Consider the following 22,524-nt stretch of genomic DNA (forward strand, 5'->3'; position numbering starts at 1 on the left):
TTTGTTTTGTTTTGTTTTGTTTTGTTTTGTTTTGTTTTTTACATAGCAGAACAAAGTTGGAACTAAATGTGTCTAAACTTGTGCAAAGGTACTATTGGGTTCATAAAGCTCACGTCTTTGTGGGATTAGGCTCCTAAGGAAAAACTGAATAGTCTGTGGGAAGCCTCTAGAGAGCCTGGAAAACTAATTAGATCATACTTCAAGGTGTTTTTTGTTTGCTACAAGCCAGACACAAATTAGTCCCCAGTGTATACTTAATATCCATAACCCTATTTTCTGAGCTGATCCATTCTTAAAATTACTAGTCAAACCTTGATCATTGTGTTATTTCCTCCCTTCTTGATGCTAATGTGAAATGTTTGTGTAAACCAAGAAAAGCAGAAAAAGAGCTTGCTTATTCTGCAGTTAATACATTTTGGTAACTTATTTCTTCACCAAATCCATAAAACCCATTCTAGTTTTCTTGGCTGATCTTTGCCCTTAGAATATTTCAGATGAATGCCAAAGTTGCATTTTCTGGTTCAGGCTTGGATATCCCTAGAATTACCATTTCACTTTAAAGTGAAAGAACTCCACATCAATGCAAAAGTATGTGGTGCTAATTGGCATGATGGATGAACTACTTTCTTCTTGCTGATGCTGTAGAGTTTTCTGAGATGGAAACTTATTTGCTGCTGCTACTGCAACAAATTTGCCAAATTAGGAATTCAGACAAGTGGCTTGTATTATGAAGTAATTCACAAAGCCAAAGCAGATGAAAATGAATAGGCTCTATCGCTCCGAGATTCTCGAAGTATAATAAAAATAAATAAATCATGTGTGACAGAATGGTTATTCTAGAAACAATTCTGCAGCTCCAACGCACACACATGTGCACACACACATTGTTTGATAAAGTCCATTCCACTGGTCATCAGAAAATGTAGGGACTATGATGAAAATGGAACATTTGGGGGTTTTCTCCTCCTGTTTATAAACCAAACTAAATTCTATATCTCTTCATTTTAAGGTAACTGAGCTGCACAACATCAAAAACATAACCAGACTGCCTCGAGAGACAAAGAAGCATGCAGTGGCAATTATCTTTCATGATGAGACATCAAAGACATTTGCCTGTGAGTCAGGTAAGCAATTATTACCACATCTTCAGCCTGAGTAAATTAAGCTGCTTATGAAACAATGCTTCAGATGGATTAAGATACAGCATTTAAACAGGGTGCCTTATCTTAATGAGAATATGCTATAATATCTTTTTTTAGCATACAGAGATAAATGTGTCCCTCCCCCTTTTTTTTAAAAAAAAGACTAGTTTGGGTACTTGTTTCTTATTTTTCTCTGTCTGGACTTGGCCCCTAGTTGGATACAAGACTCTTGAGGCTTTCATCTAAAATTCTAGAGCTGAGTAAACAATGCCAATGGGATGCTATTAAGACAAGCGTTGACGTGAATTATCAGGGGTTGTTGTTGTTTTCCCAAGTATTGCTTTAGGCACTTACTAGGTTAGTAATAATCCTGTCACTATAACAGCTAAAATTCCAGGACACAGAGTTCAACTTCAAATAGTTTATGGCTAGCTGTTTAGAACAAAGTTTTGATAGATCTACTCTCTACAATTTATGAAACAAATCATTACCATTTGCCAGTCATCCTGTCTTACAAGATTCAGTATTCTGGAAAAAATAAATTATGTTCTCTGTATGTGAAGTCAATATTGGTATTAATTTCTCCCCCTTCACAACCATTATGCTGGCCTGAGCTGCATGTCATGTGAAACCAAACCACGGATGATGATGATGATGATAATGATAATGATTTACATTTCTATACTGTACCACCCTTCTTCTGAGGATCACAGGATGGTTTACAATATAAAAATACAAACATGCATAACAAGCAAAAATAATACCTCCCCTGCACACAAGCAGTTTAAAATGCCATAGCTTGTTTAATTAGCCAAAGGCCTAATTAAAGAGAGGAAAGAGGAAAAAAAGGAATGTGGTTCCCTGGCAGCTAATGATATGCAATGAAAGTGCCAGGTGAGCTTCTCTGAGGAGAGCATTCCACAAGTAGGAAGCCACATCTCATGTTGCTGCCCTCTGAACCTGTTGGAGATGTGCCACCTGAAGAATGCCCTCTGATAATGATTACAGGGTCTAGGTTGGTTCATATGGAGAGATGCAGTCCTTGAGGTGTTGTGGTCCTGAGAAACTAATGAAGAGAGTCCATGCCCTGAATGACATATCAGATACTGATGATTTTGTTGACATTTGGAACCCCTTTATAAAATAACCAAATGAACATCTTGATGACTGGCACTCACCTAATACACGTATAGATTTATACGAAAATTTGAGGCATTGGTCTTCTCTTTTGGGGAAGGGAGTTCTTGGAATTTTTTCTTGAAAATTAATAAAATGTTTATAAAAACTGTTGCGGTCCTGAGCCATTTAAGGCTCTGTAGGTCAAAACATCCCTTTGTATTGGTCACAGAAACTAGTTGGCAGCCAGTTCAGTCGAGGAGGGGTCTGTGTAATATACTCAAACCATCTTGCCCTGCTGAGCAACCTGGCTGCTGAATTCTGCACCAGCTGAAGTTTCCATACCATCTTCAAAGGCAGCCCCATGTATAACGTGTTGCAGTAATCTAACCTAGAGGTTACCAGAGCATAGATGACAGAAGTTATGCTATCCCTGTCCAGAGAGCAGTGCAGCTGGGCCACCACCCAAAGCTGTTGGAAGGCTCTCCACACTTTGTCCAATGTCCAATGTGTGGACATTGTCCAATGTCCAATGTCCAATGTGTGGACATGTCAAAAGATTGCAGCCACTTTGTTCCTCCCTGGTTGTTCTGCTGCTGCACTGTGATGAGCCAAACCATGATTAAGACAAACCATGGTTTGGCTCATCACAATGCATGTTGCCTGAATCGAGGCTTGTGGTTTATCTCTCCTTGACTAACCACAAGCTGTAATGAAGGTTTGTTCTATGGTTTATGGTTTAGGGTAATACAAGATTTTTCACTGTTTGAACACACATTTGGAAGTGTATGTGGAGTCAATCAGAGCACAAGTATCTACAACACCTTTAGTTTTATTATTAAAAAGAAAGAAATGATGTCAGGATTGGAATTCTGGTGTGAAATTGCTGCATTGTTATTTGCTAAAGAAAGGGGAGTCACTCTGCCCGTTCTTAGGTACTTAAGTTAAAAGCATCATATATTTGTGAAAGCCAAAATGCTGCTTTTGAGATTTAAGAATATGTAGAACAAAAATGAAAATACCAAAATGCAACTGGAAGCAAAGGAAAAACAAAACAAAACAATGGGGTAAACAAGAAAAGTCTGGGACGCGGGTGGCACTGTGGCCACAGAGCCTAGGACTTGCCGATTAGAAGGTCGGTGGTTCGAATCCCTGCGATGGTGTGAGCTCCCGTTGCTCAGTCCCTGCTCCTGCCAACCTAGCAGTTCGAAAGCACATCAAAGTGCAAGTAGATAAATAGGTACCGCTCTGGCAGGAAGGTAAACGGCGTTTCTGTGCGCTGCTGTGGTTTGCCAGAAGTGGCTTAGTCATGCTGGCCACATGACCTGGAAGCTGTACGCCGGCTCCCTCGGCCAATAAAGCGAGATAAGCGCCACAACCCCAGAGTCAGTCACGATTGGACCTAATGGTCAGAGGTCCCTTTACCTTTACCTAAACAAGAAAGAGATTTTATGATCCAAAGCATGATTATGCTAAGAAACAGAAGAGGTAGCATATCAGAATTGTGAATGGTTGTTCTGGTTTTCCCTCAAAAAGGATTAGTAGAATCTGAAATGTATTGCATCAGTAAATCTCTTTCTTGTCTACCCCAATGTGTGTTGTTGCTGTTGTTTATTTGTTAATGGATTTGTGGACAAGGAACTTTGGGGGGATTTTTTGCTGTTGTTTTTCAATGCAGTTTTTCTTAGCAATTTCCCGGCCAGTGGCTTAACAGCTTTTGTTGTTCCATCCAGGTCCCAGTAAATGTTAGTTTCACACCTTCTCCCTTCACCATGTGCCTGATCAGACAACAAATATGCAATGTTTTAGAAGCACAACACTATCATAATTTTATGTCATAATTTTATGTCAAACTTGGCGGATTTGGGTGGCAAATACTGCCTCCTCATACATCTTGCCTTGAATGGCACAAGCTGTTTGTTAACTGCAATCTCATGTGTCATGAAACATTGTGTCCACAGGTAAGCAAGCTGCTCTGTCACAGAGCTTGACCCTCAAAGTGCAAGAATTTTTCATTAGATTAAAGGAATGGAGCTAAACAGCCCTCCTCATAGCTGATGACTCTTTGGAACATGCAGCTGTGGAAGACTGATACAAAAGGCTTGTTTTTTATTCCCTTGAAGTTTGTATTCAAAGTTTTAAAAAGTTTTCTTAAAAATAATAATAATGGAAGTGGAGACTTGCTTCATATAGCTGGCTTCCCCCTCTTTTTGTGCATGGAAGTGCGTATTTATTGTGGCTTTTGTTCTCAAAACAATTTGAAATATTTTTCTTCATACCCATTGTTATCCTGCAATAAAAGAAAGCAAACATTTCCTGAACAGATCTTGTGCTGCGTTTCTAGTAATTTAGCTATAAGAAGCAGTGTACTTTTCAGCTCTTGCTTCTCTGCTTTGCTGCTTTCTCTGAGAAAACGCAGATGACTCTGTGAGAAGCAGATGACAGATCACTTTGCAAAGCCAAAGCAATTCCTAGGGATATAAATGGCTAGGGAAGGAAGCCATCTAAGAAGCAAAAATGGTATTGTCAAAGTGCTCCCAGTGGGTTAGATTGTGCTAGGTCCCATGTGGTAACCAGTATTTCAAAGTGCAACAGCAAATAGAGTAATTTTTCACAGATATGTATCCCTGTTCACAGATGAGCTAAGTCCACGGACTCCCAAGACAAAATTACCCAAGCACTATGTTATTGCAAGACTTCCAGCTCCCATTTCATTTTAAATCCTTTTAGTGTTGTTCCAGGTTGGACAGGGTGACCTTCTAAAACCTCCTTCCCTATGGCTCCCTTTCTATGTTCCATCAGTAGTGTATTAAAAGACTAATGCTCAGATTACATGAGTGGTTCCATAGCACCACTGTATCTGTATCTTGACAGCTGACTTTAATGTGGAAAACCCATGTGATTTGAACATTTTTTTGCACATTACATATAAAAGTGTTTGTGTAAAGGTAAAGGGACCCCTGACCGTTAGGTCCAGTTACGGACGACTCTGAGGTTGCGACACTCATCTCGCTTTACTGACTGAGGGAGGCTGTGTGCAGCTACCGGGTCATGTGGCCAGCATGACTAAGCCACTTCTGGCAAACCAGAGCAGTGCACAGAAATGCTGTTTACCTTCCCGCCAGAGTGGTACCTATTTATCTACCTGCACTTCATGCTTTCGAACTGCTAGGTTGGCAGGAGCAGGGACTAACCAACAGGAGATTCGAACCGCCAGCCTTCTCATCGGCAAGCCATAGGCTCTGTGATTTAACCCACATTTTTTGCATATTACCTATAGAAGTGTTTGTGTAGCAGCTATCAAAACTCAAAAGGTAATGTTAATGTTGGACATACATGTTTTCATGGAAAATGAAGATGCCAGTGACTACTAACTCTGTTAGCTATGAACTACCTTCACTGTTGGATGTAGTATGCTTCTGAATACCAGTTGCTGGAAACCACAGGAGAGGGTGTTGTCTCACTGGCTGGCCACTGTGAGAACAAGATGCTGAACCTAGATAGGCAACTGACCTGATCCAGAGGGCTCTTATGTTCTTGTGGACTTGTGAGAATTCCGAACATACTTACAGTACTTACTTATAAACCACACTTTAGCTAAAAATGTTCCCAGAGTGGCTTACAAGAATAAATAGAAAGATAGCCCTGTTCTCTGCTTTCCTGCTTGATATTACAAGGCAGGCATAGAAAACTTGCTTCATTCTTTGATTCATTCATTCAATTTATGCCCTGGTTGTGATGGAACTGTGTGTATTGTGAATTCTTGGGGCTGTTAATCAGACCTAGACCAGTTTGCATGTGTGTTCAGATATAGGGCACGTTGGTACTTTCGACATCTTTATGAAACCAATCAGAATATTTTGCAGAAATCTAGAACCTATGTCATAGCCGATTAAGTAAAACACCATGATGATGACATAATCTTTCACAATATTTTCTGCACATCAGGAGGAGACATTGTACCAACTAAAAGTACACATTATTTCCGAAACATAATTTGTTTGTTTCTTGTGTCCGTTAAAAAGTTAATTGATTACCCTAGGCCAGCCACTGTCCTTCCTGCCTTGAATTGTTGAGCAGTTACTTTTGCATAGGAAAGAACAAAAAGAATGAAGATTACGTAGAGCAATGATGTCTGTCTATATATACACACAAGCATATATATTGAGCTAGGCGACCCCTGGAGTTTGCAGTCCAGATGAGCGACATTTAACCAAAAAGCAATGCAAATGCTTAATCTTAATTATTATACACAAACAGATTTGTTAAGCAGGAAAAATTAAGAAAGACCTTAGGTCTAATGTATGGCTGCAAAGATGGGTTCTGCAATCTTTGCTTTTAAAAGAAACAAATGCAGTCCAAAATATGCTTACTGTGACATGAAAACACTACGATTTGATGCAAAGGAAGAGATCCTTTGTATTTTCTTTGGTGTCCTTTAAACATAGCCTGGTCTAATGGGGGATGCATTTGTATGAGCTAATTCCTTGTGGCTAGAGGCTTTCTCTTGAGTGATGCAAACATGTGGGTGGGACCAGCCGGCATCTCTCCTCCCCCTTGTCACAGGCAATGTTATTACAGAAAAGAAGTTTCCATTTGGTTGTAGCTTCAATTAAAGGGCAACATTGTCACAATCTAATCTATTAGGAAATTGTGAGTAGAGATTATAATGCCTGTATAAGCAAGAACTTCCTGTTGTGTGGCTACAGAGGCTTAATTTAACTCAAGAGGCAGCGAAGTTTCATTTTTGATTAAAATTATGAGGCATACCTTTTGGCAAAGATTGTGATATTTTTGAAATGCTATAGCTCATTGGGGTAAATTCATGAGTTTTCTAACTGGAAGATGGTACATAATGCTCAGACATACAGTGGTACCTTGGTTCCCAAATGGCTTAGTTGTTGAACAAATTGGCTCCTGAACGCTGCAAACCTAGATGTAAGTGTTCCGGTTTGCGCATGTTTTTTGGAAGCTGAACGTCCAATGCAGCTTACGCAGCTTCCAGCTGAGTGCAGGAAGCTCCCGCAGCAAATCAAGGAACTGTTTCGGGAGTCAAACGGATTCCCAGAACAGATTAAGTTTGAGAACCAAGGTGTGTGTGTGTGTGTGTGTGTGTGTGTGTGTGTTTACTATTTTCAGCAATTATATGTTCAAGGTGCAACTTGGTGTTACACAAGGCCTCTTCAGGTGACCTTCTATAACATGTTGGCAGTTGATATCTTATTCTTATCATTTGGTAGGATAAATACAGTGGGACAGCTCAGTCTTGAGTAGTTCTGCATAGCAGATGACAAACTGTGTTCCAGTTGATGGAGAACCTGCGCGTCCCCAACCCCCAATCTTCCTTGGTTGCAATGTCCATTATCTCTTGACTGTTAGTCATACTAACTGGGACTGGTGGCAATTTGAGTCCAATAACATCTAGAGAGCCACAGATTCCCTAGGTCTCATTAAAAATTTCCTCATATCTCATAGCTCGGCTGCTGCAACTTCTTGTACATATGGGAGCCCTGATGTGCACAAAGCATGCCTTCCCTGATCCAAAGCTACCATGAGGATGGCTGACGTTCCCTATGTGCAATATATACTTTACGTCTGGTAACTGTAAACATTTTCTCGCTTTTAGTTCATGCTAGTTCATTAATTAGTGTCCCCTTTTAATTAGGCAGCTGGATATTGATGGTTCCAAATGGATTAGTTTGGTTGGGTGAGGGAATGTCACTATGGTTCTCAACATTTTCAAAAGAGCCAAGGCTTCTGCATATTTGTTTTCCTTTGTCCCTGTTATCTCATGCTTTGTGTAGCATCTTGCCTGAAAGCTGAGTTTTGGAGAACACAAAAGCTTGTTGCTATTTTGTGACATTTTGGTTGGTCCTAAAGAAAGTATTCTCCAACTGTGGGTTTTGGAATATTTGACTCAGTTATATCTCTGATGTGTGGTACTTTCAGCTTTGCAATTGCTCAGATTTCATTATTGACCTTTATAAAAGTGCAAACTATTGACATTTTACTGTGTTTCCCAAACATTTGTTAACAGAATCATTGAATTGTCAATCTAGTTGACTGGGACCCTCAATCTTAACATATTGGGGGGGGGCGCTAAACTCTGTTGTCTAAATTTTGAAAATGCTGTGAAAAGCAATCTGTCCATTTCTTTTCTGCAGCTTTCCCAAACTCACTTTTTTTCACTGTTTCCTGATATTTTAAACGTCTTTATTTCTATTTTCCCATATATGTTATGTCTTTATATAACAAGCCTTCAGGTAGGCCCCAAAGAAAGTACTTAATTTTAGGCTGCATGTGTGTGTGTGTGAACTAAATTGAGTACTGAGTACACCCACCCACCTCAGCTTGGTCTATTTATAGACTCTGTGAAAGCACCATCATTTGCTTTAATGTCTCAATATTTCTTCATTCAGTTAATCAGTTTGGAAAGTTGGGCAAAGTGAACCTAATCCACCCAGACTATCTCAGGGTAAAACACTGGGTCCAGAGAGAAATTCTTTAAGGTGGTATAAAGGTGTACTTCTGTGGTTGTCTGTGATTATGATGTATGGTTAAAAAAGCCTTTTTGTAAGTTAGCTTTGCATGAGATCTTTTTGTAAGCTGGATGGGTGAAATACAAAATTTAAGTACAATCATCTGGACCCCTCTCAAATTAAACTATTTAATGCTATCAGTCCATACATACTACAATCCTCCATGCATCTGTGCAAGAAATATAGAGGTGGGCAGCTTGATTGTGTGGGTTGGACTTAACTGCTGTGGTCATTTGATCTATGGCAGCTAAAGTGGTTATAGCAAGTGTGGAGATGTCTTGCTACATTTCATTTCCTATTCTCCTCATCCTCAGTTCCAGGGCTGATAAACATCACATTTAATGGGACATAAGAAACTATAATATATCCTGTCCTCTTAAAATATATCCCCTGACACACCCTAGATCACACCCTGCATATAAGCCTTGATGGAGCAGCCCCAACCACCACTGACTTTACAGCACTGGCACTTGTGGGTTGCTATTAAAGCACAGCAACAGAAAGAACCAAGCCTTGATTTTTGCAGCAGATGTATTATAAACACAATCTGGTTTTTAGTTGGAAGTCCAGCACTGTGACTCATAGTGCCACAGATTGCTCAAGGTGCACACATACTTGTCATTTTCAGAACTATTCTAGGATGCTAGAACCAGACTTACAGTAGCTGTCAGCTAGCGTAGCATCAGGGGTAATAGCCTGAGCTCAGCTACAGAAGCTGCCACTTCAAATCTCAGATCACTATGAACTACTTTCTGGCTCTGGGCAAGCCAGCCTTCTCTCAGCTTTGTGCCCCCTCCATCCTAATTACAATCAGCTAAGGAAGCTTGCCCCCTTCTAGTTTAAGGCCCCGAGACCACTATACTGCTCTGTAGCACTAAAATGTTCTTTGAAAGCCCTTGGTGTAAACTGAGGTTGTAGCGTTTTATTGATTAATCAGTCGGTCAATAGTCAGGCAGAAAAATTATATTATTTTTCAGTGTAAAAGGTGAATATGGAAAGCACCATTTTAAACAGGCGTGTGCGCGCGCGCACACACACACACACACACATTCTAAGAATTTTCTATCTGGCCATTTAACATGGTTGGTTGTCATTGGGTTTCTTTTGCTCTCCCCCCCCCCCTTTTTGGCACAGTAGGTGCTTTTTTGAGGGGAGTCCTAAAAATGTACTTTTGCAAACCTTGGTTTGCAATGCAGATATCTCCCTCTTGTTTTGCAGTTATCTGGTTTTTGCTACATAACTATTGGCACGCAGCACCTGAGTTTTATATTAGAGGGAGCAATTGTGTCGCATGCCACTATTAAATATAGTGGTCATTTTAGCAGACTTTCAGCCAGTCAGAGATGCAGCATTTCAGAAAATTCATAAAGTGATTAATCTATTTACAGCTGCATGTACTGCAAATACAACATAAATTGCCAAATGCAAGTGAGACCAAACAGTGACAGAAAACAGAAAATGAAAAATAGACCTGGTATTTCAGGTTAGGTGCAGTAAATTACCATGTTATTCATTGAAATCTCTCCAGGCCCAGCTGCTCATATATCATCTGTCAATAGCCTAAATTCCATATATAAATTTATGTCATTTTTGTGTGCTGTCTCTAAATGTGCATTATTCTCAGAGGATGCTTGGAGTTGCACAAGTCATGTGATTCTGCAATATGGCTCATACTTTCACAAATCCCCCTAAAGAGCTAACCTACATTCCAAGGAAATGAATAGAGTACCCAGTTCCACCACTGGTGAAATATTAATTTGCAGGCAAATTTTTATCCCAGCATTATGACTTTAAACCAGTGGGGCTAAACAAGAATTCATGGTTTGTGGATGACTGACATACGCAGTAGAGGCTATTCCACTAGGGCTATTAGGGCACAGCCCTCCCAATGAGAAAGTCAAGCAATTTTTAAGGACCCCTCCCCCCAAAAAAATCTCAAAGCCACATACTCTTTCCTGCCCCACACTCATTTTATAATTTCACGAATTTACAGAAGCTTGTGGAGGTTTTCTTTCACAGGAATAGATCCACCTTTTTATGACTGTAGCTTCTACAGGTGCGCCTGTCACTGGAAGTGTATTTCTAAGGTTCTGCTGAGACTTTTTACACCATCTCAGGGACAATTGGCTCTGGCCAGTACAGGAATATTGAGAGTTGCATGGCAGGCCACATTTTGGATGCTTTTCCCCACAAGCCGAATAGAGGGTGAATAACACTTAGGACAGTGATGTGGGTGGAAATAACAAGTGTTATTGACTACAGTGAGGCAAGGGGGTGACATGACATTTGGAAAGGATCCATTAGCACCCAAGACTTCCGATCTCAAGCCCAATACACCTTCCCAGCACACCTGCTGGGGACTGTCCTGGGAGCTGACCAGTGTAGAAGGACCCAGTGTGGTGCATGCCATGGGGCTGGAGACAAACTGGTAACCTGAGATGGGTGGTGCCAGCCCCGGCCCACTAGGACTGGGAAATGGTGCACCTTCTCAAGACCCCTTGTGTGGGCCTCCCCCATGTTTATATCCTTCCCATTGCCATTTCCACACAAGATGTGGCAAAAGCTATGTGCAAAGTGCCTAACAGTCATGTGCTATCCACCAAGAAAAGGCAAAAAACCCTCTATCGATGGTCAATGGTTGCTGAGAGGAAAATTCCTTTCCAGCTCTGAAAACCAGTGGCCACTTAATGCCTTAGAGGAAGACTTTAAAACCAAGGGAGGGCTGGGAAATCTGGTCCATGTACAGTGGTACCTTGGTTTACGAACTTAATCCGTTCTGGAAGTCCGTTCTTAGACCAAAGCGTTCTTAAATCAAGGCGTGCTTTCCCATAGCAGCGGGGGACTCAATTTACAAATGGAACACACACAACAGGAAGCAAAACATGTTCTTATTCCAAGGCAAAGTTTACAAACCAAAACACCTACTTCTGGGTTTGCAGCATTCTTAATCCAACTTGTTCATAAACTAAGTTGTTCTTAAACCAAGGTACCACTGAAGTGTGTGAGAGAAATCAATAGCGGAGCTGACCAGTGCTGTTAAAGGATCTGACATTCCACCCCCTCCCAAGAGCTCACCAGGCCCTATGAAAGGAGTAGTTCAGTCAGTAGACTGACTGAAGGGATAGCCCAGTCAGTAGAGCATGTGACTCTTAATCTCAGGTTCGTGAGTTCGAGCCCCACTTTGGGCAAAAGATTCCTGCATTTCAGGGGGTTGGACTAGATGACCCTAATGGTCCCTTCCAATGCTACAGTTCTATGATCTATGAAATGAGAATGCCTGTGAAATCCCAGGTGGGAGAATTGGGGGACACTGGCTATTGTGGCATCGGTGCTGCCCCAAGGACTGGCACCTGCTCTTAATTCTTTGCTGGGCCACTCTTTCTATTTGGGATCTTCACACGGCGACACAACTCTACATGCTTGAGTTGATTGCAGTTCATGGCCCACTTTGAAAGCCACATATTTGGTTAATTGAGTGCAATATAAATACTGCAATAAATAAGTTGTTTCAGAAAAAAGAGGCATTCATGATTTAGGACCATCTTGTCCACAGAGTGTTTATTTATTTATCTCATAGGATTTATACACCTCTTGATTATAAAAACAAAAACAACAAAAACTGAAAGTGGTTTACAAAAAACAAAACCGGAAAATCAAGAAAAATTGCAACCCTACTTTAAGACATACCAAAGTTAAAACACTATAACAGATTAAAATTGCATCAGCTTTTGAAGCATCTGGGTAGGCTTGTTTAAACAGTAATGTTTAAATCAGGTGCTGAAAAGAGTACAGTGAAGGCACCTGCTTGATTTCAGTAACGTGTAGGCACTGCCACACTAAATGATCAAATTCTTACAACGGCGGAATTGGTGATTTTAATAGATGGTTGATTATCATTCAGAGATTTCTATCCTGGTCTTCTAATGCATTCACATTAATCAGAATGGCTTACTACAATCACAATGCCATAATCCAGAATAAAACAAAAGAAAAAACAGTTCAGCAATATAAAAGCACCCACAGTAGACACAAAAACAGGCTATAAAAAGCTGGGTTTTCCCCCATAGTAGCTCATCTGTGCAGCACAACAAAAGCATATCAGAATTTGGAAGAAGTCAAACAAAGCTCCTGATCATAAGGATCTGGCAGGCTGGCAAGGGAGGAGATGGCTCCTAAGGAGCGGATTAGTGAGAAAATAATTATCCCAGTACCTTATTCATAATATTTTAATGTTATGACTATGAAGCTATCGATTATTTAAAAAGGAAACAAAAATGTTATCATCTGTTCAGTAAATAGGAGGAAAGAAAACATAACCTTTGCTACAATAGAATTGAAATTTTATGGCAAATTTAGTGCTTCTTCAATAATGAAAGAAAATCCAGAAGCAAATCTTTCTGTATACATATATACATGGATGAATGGAAAATTGAATCAATTTTTGCAATTATGAAAAGCACAAAAACACATGTTCTGTTTACCTAATGAAGTTTTAGACTATTTCATAAGAATGAATGTATTTTTTGGGCTAATCAACATTTTTAATATCTTCTACAGTATCGTTTAGATATTATTCAGTATTAACCAATATTATTCACCGACACAGCAATCAGTGCAAAAAATTAATAAAGCGAAGTTGTTTCATACCACCGGCTAAATTATTAAAAATGCTCCTTCCTCCGGTTGTAACTCAGAACTGTTGGCTGTAATTTTATTGTTCTAAATCTAAAGAGAAACAATTTTCTCCCTTGCTTACTGCAGTTTAATCCAGGCAACAAAGCTTCTTATCTATGAAGGATACAGTAATCTGAACTACGTCAAACTCCAGTGGCATCTGTCACATCTTTTAAAAATGAAAAAGCTTGCTGAGCTGGCGACTTTGATTTTATAGCAACAGGCAAAGCAGCCTCGCTCCAAGTCCAGTATAAATGGCTAATTGTCCTGGATAATATTGCAGTAGTAAAGAATAAACAAGCAGCCCCTTCCACTGAGATACTGGAGTTTGAACACAAAGTCTTATTTTTTCAGGGTATCATATCTTACATTCTATGAGAGCAAATCACATGCCTTTTTTAAGGGGAGCAATTGGAGAAGAAATGCCCCAGATGGGAACAGGGGTGTAACTAGCTGCTCTGGCACCCAGAGTGGCGGGGGCAGGGCAATCTGCATATGGGGTCCCCACAGTAAGTGCCGCCCCCGCAGTGTGCCATTTTGTCACCCCCTCAGGGATGACACCTGGGGCGGACCACACCCCTCTTTCTATGCCCCTGGATGGGAACCACAGATGGAGGGGCTTCATCAACACTGATAATGAATATTTATAGATAGAGATTTCCCATTAAACAACATTTGCTTTATTTTTGCAAGCTGTTTAGAGGGTCTATTTACAGTCATTTTGTTAAATAAACAATAAAATAAAATAGCTGTCCATTGTTGACAACTCTCCACCTCCACCCAAGAAACACAATCCCACTTACTTGTCTTATGTAATGGGGAAATTCACAGGGCAAATTCCGCTATAGGGAGGCAATATCCTTTTGCCATGAATTAGCTAGATTAAACATACCTTAAAAACACAATGCAGTTGGTAGCTAGGGCATCACCAATTACATTAATGTTTCAAAAGTTGAATCAGCTACTCTCACGCCTCATCCAAAATAGCAGCTTCCCCCCCACCCCCTGCTTTAATTCTTCCTGCCTTTGCTTGATGGAATTAAGTGGCCAGGCCAAATAGATTGTCTGAAAGAGATAATTGCAAATCAACTTTGGGATCAGTTGCTTCTGTTTGACTGATCCTGCTTGGGTTCTTGGCCAGCACCTGATATTTCAGACTGTAAGTTTAGTTTCAGAGTGGTTGAAGACAATGAACTGAGGCCTGTACAGCAGATTGTATCCAGTCTAGGTCTGAGACACAGCAGAACAGAAACTGAGATGGGGGCTGCCTGAGGTTGATCTTACTGAATAGGCTTGATAGTGGGCATGAATCCCCCCCCCCTTTTTTCCATTGATCCTGCCTTGTTTTATAGATACGCCATATGTTGATTATTTTTGATACCATCCTTTTCTCTGTCTAGTTCATACTTGTGTACTTTAAATCGTGATCCAGTCCCTCCTGTCAAAAGAGATTAGTAGATTTTGGCATTCCACGGGATGAGAAGATACTCACTGATAGCTTGTTTTCCCAGATGAGGGTGTATTCTTTATCCCCATCAGAAATGTCTTAATCAGGTCAGATAACAACAGCTGTCTGGACATCCTCTCAAGAGACAAAAGCTTCTGCTCAAAATTCTGTCTGTATCAAGAAAGGAATGGTTGTTTGGTGCTCACAAAGGTTACAAATTTATTGTGAATGGGGAGGAGGATAGTTTTCAAAATTTAGATCCAAGCCACATTTGATTAACTTCTGTCACCTAGAAGCAATTATCATAATCGGTCTCAGCTCCTTTTGCTAGACTTCAGGATGCACAATTTTTTTCTATTTATAAAAGTATTTCTCTACCGTCCTCTTGCAAAACATCAGGTACAACAACATTTTTTAAAGCGATACAAAGCATCTATGAAACATGTAGTCAGAGAGACTATATATAACTATAAAAGAATCTATATTCTTTTGGAAGCCAGAGACCAGTCAAGGTCCAGAATGACCTACCACTACCAACTCAGTATGTGAGGACACGTGGCAGCCTTCCCCATATGCCTCTAGAACAATGATGGACAGACAACCTTTGGCCCTTCAGATGTTGTTGAACTCACATCAGCCCCAGCCAACATGTCCAAAGACCAGGGATTATGTTGGAATCTGACATCATCTGGAGGGCCACAGGTTTCCCGTCCCTGCAGTATCCCATTGTGAGGGTGGAGCCTTTTTCTTTTAAACAGTAAATAAATAGTAAAGAGTACTTGGGAGCCAATGTGGTGTAGTGGTTAAGATCAGTAGTCTCGTAATCTGGGGAACCGGGTTCGCGTCTCTGCTCCTCCACATGCAGCTGCTGAGTGACCTTGGGCCAGTCACACTTCTCTGAAGTCTCTCAGCCCCACTCACCTCACAGAGTGTTTGTTGTGGGGGAGGAAGGGAAAGGAGAATGTTAGCCGCTTTGAGACTCGTTAAATGGAGTGAAAGGCGGGATATCAAATCCAAACTCTTCTTCTTCTTCTTCTACTTAATGTAATTGTTTATAAGGAAACAGTTGAAGACAAGGTCAAAACCAAGTGATTTACTTTAATAATCTCTCTCCAGAGGATTATTGCATCTATATACTATATTGATTGGACATAAGCACCATGGCTTTAAAATAGGAAAAAAGAGAGGAAAATCAGCTGTAAGCAGGTCAGAAAGTTGGTTATGGGCCAAATGGCAGCTCTTGCATTCACATATACATATAGTCTAAGCAAGATGCTTTGGATGACTAGTGGCAAAAAGCACATCCATTTATTAACACTATAATATAACAAATGAAGTATGATTTGATATACATATAGGTATAGATATACAGTGGTGCCTCGCAAGACGAAATTAATTCGTTCTGCGAGTTTTTTCATCTTGCGAATTTTTCGTCTAGCGAAGCACGGTTTCCCAAAGTCTTCAAAATCACCAAAGTCTTCAAAAACCTCAAAAAAGGCTACCACACCGCGTGCTATGAGTTGCTCCTTGAAGTCACCCTGGGTATTAACGGTTTTAAGAAAAAGGAAACAAACTTGCAAGACGTTTTCGTTTTTCATCTTGCAAAGCAACTCAAAAAACGAAAAACTCTTTCGTCTTGCGAGTTTTTCGTCTTGCACGGCATTCGTCTTGCGAGGTACCACTGTAGATAGAGACAGAGATATAGAGATATAGAGATATGTAGGCACCTCCCTACTTCCAGGCTCCCACATGCATAAGTGAAATCATGTAAAGTGGGGAGCAGCCCATTTAATACAGAGGGTGCATGGGGAGGAGAGAGAGACCCTAAAAATCAGTTAGGGCCACTGCCCAGCCTTTCCTCAACCTGCCTGCCTGGCCGAGGGGAGCCAGTGTGCATGGTGGCAGCTGGCCATGGAGGGCAAGGGGCTTATAAGGGCGCACAGCAGAACTGGTGCTATGACCTAGCATACAACACCAGCCTAACTTAACACTGGCTTCCCATACATGGGATTGCTCCCTTGAGCCATTTTTGGGATTTTCAGCATTAATGAAACCTCTCACGTCTCTCATCAAAACAAACCATCAAACCTTAGCGTTTAGTACTATCCTTCTCTCTTCTTCTCCCATTACCTGTTATGTCACCCATGCAGCAAACAGATTGTACATGTCATGGTGGCAATTAATAATATCCTGTAAAGGCTCCATACTTCCACTGCAAAAGTCATCTGGGCTAACAAAAATGGATAATGTGAATTCATCTTCACAGACCAAAAAATGATGTGCCTTAATGTCCCAAGTGATCAGGTTTCCAGTACAGTGAGCAGGCTGCAATTAATTTCCACTCACTATTAATCAATTTAAAATGCATTTGATATTTTTAACAAAAGCAAACATGAATCAAGATTAGTGTGTGTGTTTGTTTACTTTCTTTAAACTGGAAGTTGTTCCATTACTACCCCGTAAATCAAGTGCTGCTGTCATTATGTACCTTCTTTTAAATTAAATCAAATACTGCAGACGCTTCATGGTAACTCCTGGTAGTTTATTTGTTGTTCTTTTTCTTTCAGAGCTTGAGGCAGAAGAATGGTGCAAACATCTTTGTATAGAATGTCTAGGAACCAGACTTAATGATATAAGCCTTGGTGAACCTGATCTACTTGCTGCTGGAGTACAGAGAGAACAAAATGGTAGGTATTTAGGTCATCTGGTTTCATTTATCTAGGCTACTCTAAACATTCTTGCCTCAACTCGTAGTAATTCATTTGTGGTACCTCGGCTTGGTTCTTTTATCTCTGACAATATCTTGGTATGATGTTCAAAGCCCAAATAATTAAAAAAACAAACAAACCCTAGTATATTGTGTGTCTATTCGTTGCACATGAAAATTGCACTGCAGTATAGGATTTGTAGTATTTATGACTGACAAAAAAGGTGATGTGGGATATCATTAGCTTACAGCTTACACTAAAAAAAATTTTTTAGAAGATTATTAGCATTGTTTAAATTTGTATACCGCCCTTCATTCAAGTATCACAGGGCAGTTCACAACATAAAAATACAAGATGAGAAAATAAAATACATAATAAAAAAATGAAAACAAACCAATAACCTCCCCTCCCACAAACACAAACCATCTTAGAGGCAGCCCCACATATAATGCATAGACAACAGAAGTTAGGGTATCCCTGTCCATATAGGAGTGCAGCTGGGACACCAGCTGAAGTTCATGGAAGGCACCAGAGAGGCTATGTGAGCCTCAGGTGACAGCAAAAGATCCAGGAGGACTTCCAAGTGATGTATCCACTCTTTTCAGAGGGAGTGTAGCCAACCCCCAACTCAGAAAGTGATCCAGGATACCATGGTCATTGGTATCAAAAGCTGCTGAGAGGTCAAGAAGAATTAAAAGGGGCATATTTCCCCAGTCTCACTCCTGGCAGAAATTAGCATACAGGTTAGCCAAAGCAGTTTCTGTGCCAAAACTGTGCCTAAACCCTGATTGAAAAGGATCTAAAAAATCAGTTTCATTCAAGAGTGCCTGGATCTGGTCCATGACCACCCGCTCAAGAACCTTACCCAAGAAGGGAACATTGGCAACTAGCTGGTAATTACTTAGATTTTCCAAATCTAGGGAAGGCTTCTTAAGGAGTGGTCTTACCACTGTTTCTATCAAGCAGGCAGGGACCACCGTATCTCACAAGGAGGCATATTCTGAATAGACACCACCAAAATAGATGACAGACATTATATAGTATTAAAAAGAAAACCCTTCCTGGATTAATGAGCAAGAGATACCATGTATTTCAGAAATGCTAGCAGAATTTTCACAGTAATGTTTGAGGTGTAGTCGCTGGAACTGAAGTACTGGGCCTGAACTTTGCTCTTTGCAAACTATGGAAAGTAAGTGTGTCCCAGAAGGGATGTCCATGAGCTATGACTATAACAGCAGCAGGTAAGCACTGATGGAGCTGCTGGTCACATAAGTGGTCTGAACTGAATGGAAAGCCAGGATGGATGCTTCAGTGAACCATTTTACTACATTGACAGTTGACTACTAGTAGAAATGAACACAATTAGCATGCTTATTGTCCTGTGGTAAATAAATGGGACGAAACAAACATGATTAGGCCAGTAGACACAAGGTCTCTGTGCAAGGCACACCCATAAGGAACCAAAGAGGTATGATTAGTGGCATCATTTAAAATGTAAGGAGTGAGTGAAATTGATGTTTCAGTAATATTCTGTGATGAATCATTAGGTACATTCCCTCAGACATTGCAATTTTGATAAATATCCCCCAGCGTAGAAATTTACATTTAAATTAACAGAGCTAAATCTGTCACCCTAACTCTAGAAAGCAAATCAGACATTGTGCTTGTATGTAGCAAGAGGACATGATGTAAACTGTTCATTAATAAATTCATTAGCTATGGGGAGAAATAGCATCTCTATAATAGGAATATAAATTTGGGTGAATCAACTTCAATGTATTCACCTGTACAAGTCCTATTTAAATGGATGGTAGCTTGTGCAGAAATTTCCAATGAATTACATGTCCTTTGTTTGTTGTGAAACCCATAAAGAAGAGATTGTTCTTAACATTGATTTCCACCCTGTATTTTTCAGGGTTGTAAATATTCTGGTTGTAAATTGTTTTAACTGGTATTAATATTGCATTTTTATATTGTTGCCGTATGGTGAAGGGCAGGAAAGAAATCTGATAAATAACAACAGCAACAGCCACTCTGTTTAATTAATTTAATTTAGACAGGTGTTCATGCGGCACAAACCTTCACAGTTGTTGGAAAATGAAACTAATGGAGCAGTTGAAATGTGATGAGGGCAACTTGGGAAGAGGTGGCAAATAATATGAAGCCAGGACCTAAGCTGAACCTTGAATTATGCCTTTCATTGTTCTTACACAAATATTTTGGCCTCACTCTAAGAACATAGCCACAACATTCCCTTCTGTATCTCTACTAACAGCACTGTGCCCCCCCCCCGATTGTGTTTGTTTTCTTCCACTTCTGTTCATCTGCCTTTTCATTCTATTTGCACATCAAATTTCTGTAATGCAGCAGCTAATGGATGGTTAGCTGTGCTTTGTATCCAGCTTTCCATCTGGGATGATTTATGCAAAATGATATGATTAGAATCTGAAATCCTTTTGGTTTACAGTTGTTTTGCTTTATTGAGGTGAAATGGTATATGTGGGTATGGGATTTAAAGAATTACTTTGTGTTTTTCTTTTATTATTTAAATGATGATTGCCAAGTTTTCTGCATAAGTGCTTCATTTAGGCTTTGCATTGTTCATTCATTATGGCCTATGCCATGGTTTAGGTGGTCATCTGAACTGGGCTACAGTCCCTACAGAACAGTTCCATGTGTACACTTAAAAGCATATCCGAGATACACTATTTTTGTTTTTTATTTAGAAAAATATTTCTAAACTGCCTTGTTAAAAGATGTCATGATGATGTGCAATAAACCTCATATAATTATAAAATTATAAAATATATAACAAATGACCAACACAGAATCAAGTTAATTGTCTGAAAAAGCTTGGCAAAAAAAAAAATTCAGTACAGGATGAAATATCAAAATTGTAAGTGTTTAAATAGGAACAGTGTTCTAAAGTACTGCTGCCATTGCACTAAAGGCCTTAGTTTGTGCAGAAACTAAACACTGGGACAATCAGGGCTTCTCTTGATAATCTCAGTGATAGGACTGGTATGTAAGGGACAGATGGTCATTAGAGTAACCTGCAATTAGCTGCAATTTCTAAACCAACCTAAAGGGTAGTCCCACATAGAGAGAACTGCAGTAGTCCAAACTAGCAGATGCCAAGGCATGCACCACTATGGCCAAACTATCCCTGTCCAGGAATGAGTATAGCTGGTGTACTAGCCAAAGCTGTAAGAAATCACACTTAGCAACTTATCTGTCTCCCTCTCCCTCTGTCTGTACCAGGGTGATTTCATTTTTCTAAACAAATTCTGTCTCAACAACTTTGTTCTAAATTTGTGTCACTCCCTTTCTACAACTGGAAAAACATTTGTTAGCAAGATCCAATAATGTTTTGTGTATATATGTCCATTAGCTTTGCTGAAAAACCCAGGGAATGGAACAATTTTCTGTAGAGTCTTTTCAGTGCCTTGCATCATTTATGGATGGTTATTTTCTGTTAACTTTTTAGCCACTTGGTTCTATTCCTGTAGTGTACCAATGCATAACTTTTTGTCTCAAGTCCTGAGTAATCGCTGTTGCTTCTGTTTCTTTGCCTTGCAGCTGATGTTCAATTTAATCATGAACATTTCTTCTTAATCCATGACACCTCACCTTAGACACTGACCTCCAATGCAGAGCAGACAAATGTCTCTTGACATTTTGAGTATATCATGTTGCCTGAATGCCCTTTTCCAATAACATGCTCGAATAATTAAAGGAAGCAATGGGTTTCTTCCTTTCTGTTGAACTTTTAGATTTTGACTGTATTTTTTGCCCCACACCCAGAATGAAGACTTGATACACGGATTGGTTAAAGGTTATATTTATTGAAATATAACAAGGAAGACTTGTGCCAATACAAACAGAAGTGCAAGTTGGTATAACCTATGCTAGCAGGCAGAAAATCTCATGCTTGCTGCTAAAGCACCAAACCGTCTTAGAGCAACTCCCATCACCCAAACTGAAGGGAGGCAAAAACATATTCCCATAAAGGGAAACCATATGTAGATTGATTGACAGGTGCCAGCCACCCCCGCTGCTCAGCAACCAGAAGGTAGCACCTATGAGGCTGCAAGACCACCATACCAAGCTGCCCCCCCAAGCCATTCAACAGTGGTGGTCCTTAATGGAGTGCCCCCCACTCAACACTGTAAATCTGGTTACAGATGGAAGATCTGAATAATCAGTAAACAAATGTGCTGAAAACTGTGAAAATCAGAAATACCATATAAGATCAGAGTATTCTGCAGTGGAGACATAGCCTTTCATACTTGGGATTTGGTTTTAAAGTACTTGTTGCAAGACTGACACCCATTAGTGTGATTAATGAGAAATATAGCCTCAGAGGAGAGGATGGATAGCCGTGACATTGAGTGAATCAGCTTAGGAGGTATCACTGGGACAAAAATTAAATGGACTGAGACAGAAAATAATATTGAGACTAACAAATTTACTCTTAGCCATATGGGAGCTTTAATCTTTGACATATACATAAGAATTCTTTGGCCACATAAATTTCTCAAAAAAACTTTTCTCAGTTTTTCTCTGGTTTATTTCAGGCTTGTTTTTCTATCACCTGTCAAAAATTGCATATCCTTTTGGAGCGATATGCAGTGAGTTGCAACTCCTTTGTAATCCCTAGCACTGGTTTTGCTGATTCTGTACTAGATTAGATCCTACATTGAATTTTAAGTTATTAAAACCTCACTTTTTTAGGATAATCCTGTTAAATGCTAGGTCATATATTACTTCAGTATCCAGAGATCAAGACACAAGCTAATGCTTAGTGGTTTGCATGTGGGAGCCAGAGGTAATATATGCGCTAGGATTACAGAAAAGACTAGTATTAGATGAGCTGAAATCAGTAATGGAGGTCCATC

At 40.0% G+C, this 22,524-nt stretch overlaps 1 protein-coding gene and 1 long non-coding RNA gene across 2 annotated transcripts in view; both read left to right on the forward strand.

Annotated features, from left to right (window-relative positions):
- Window positions 1–22,524, forward strand: part of LOC308481711 — a 490,911-nt gene that overhangs the window by 276,017 nt on the left and 192,370 nt on the right. The window lies entirely within an intron of this gene.
- DOK6 (docking protein 6) overlaps window positions 1–22,524 on the forward strand; it is a 189,573-nt gene that overhangs the window by 106,134 nt on the left and 60,915 nt on the right. Inside the window, exons 3-4 of the mRNA XM_081014274.1 lie at window positions 1,010–1,124; window positions 17,486–17,605. Coding sequence (XP_080870400.1) covers window positions 1,010–1,124; window positions 17,486–17,605 — 235 coding nt within the window. The remainder of the gene's footprint in view (window positions 1–1,009; window positions 1,125–17,485; window positions 17,606–22,524) is intronic.

This window comes from Podarcis pityusensis (genome assembly GCF_964106645.2).
Source record: "Podarcis pityusensis genome assembly, chromosome: 7".
Lineage (NCBI taxonomy): Eukaryota > Metazoa > Chordata > Lepidosauria > Squamata > Lacertidae > Podarcis > Podarcis pityusensis.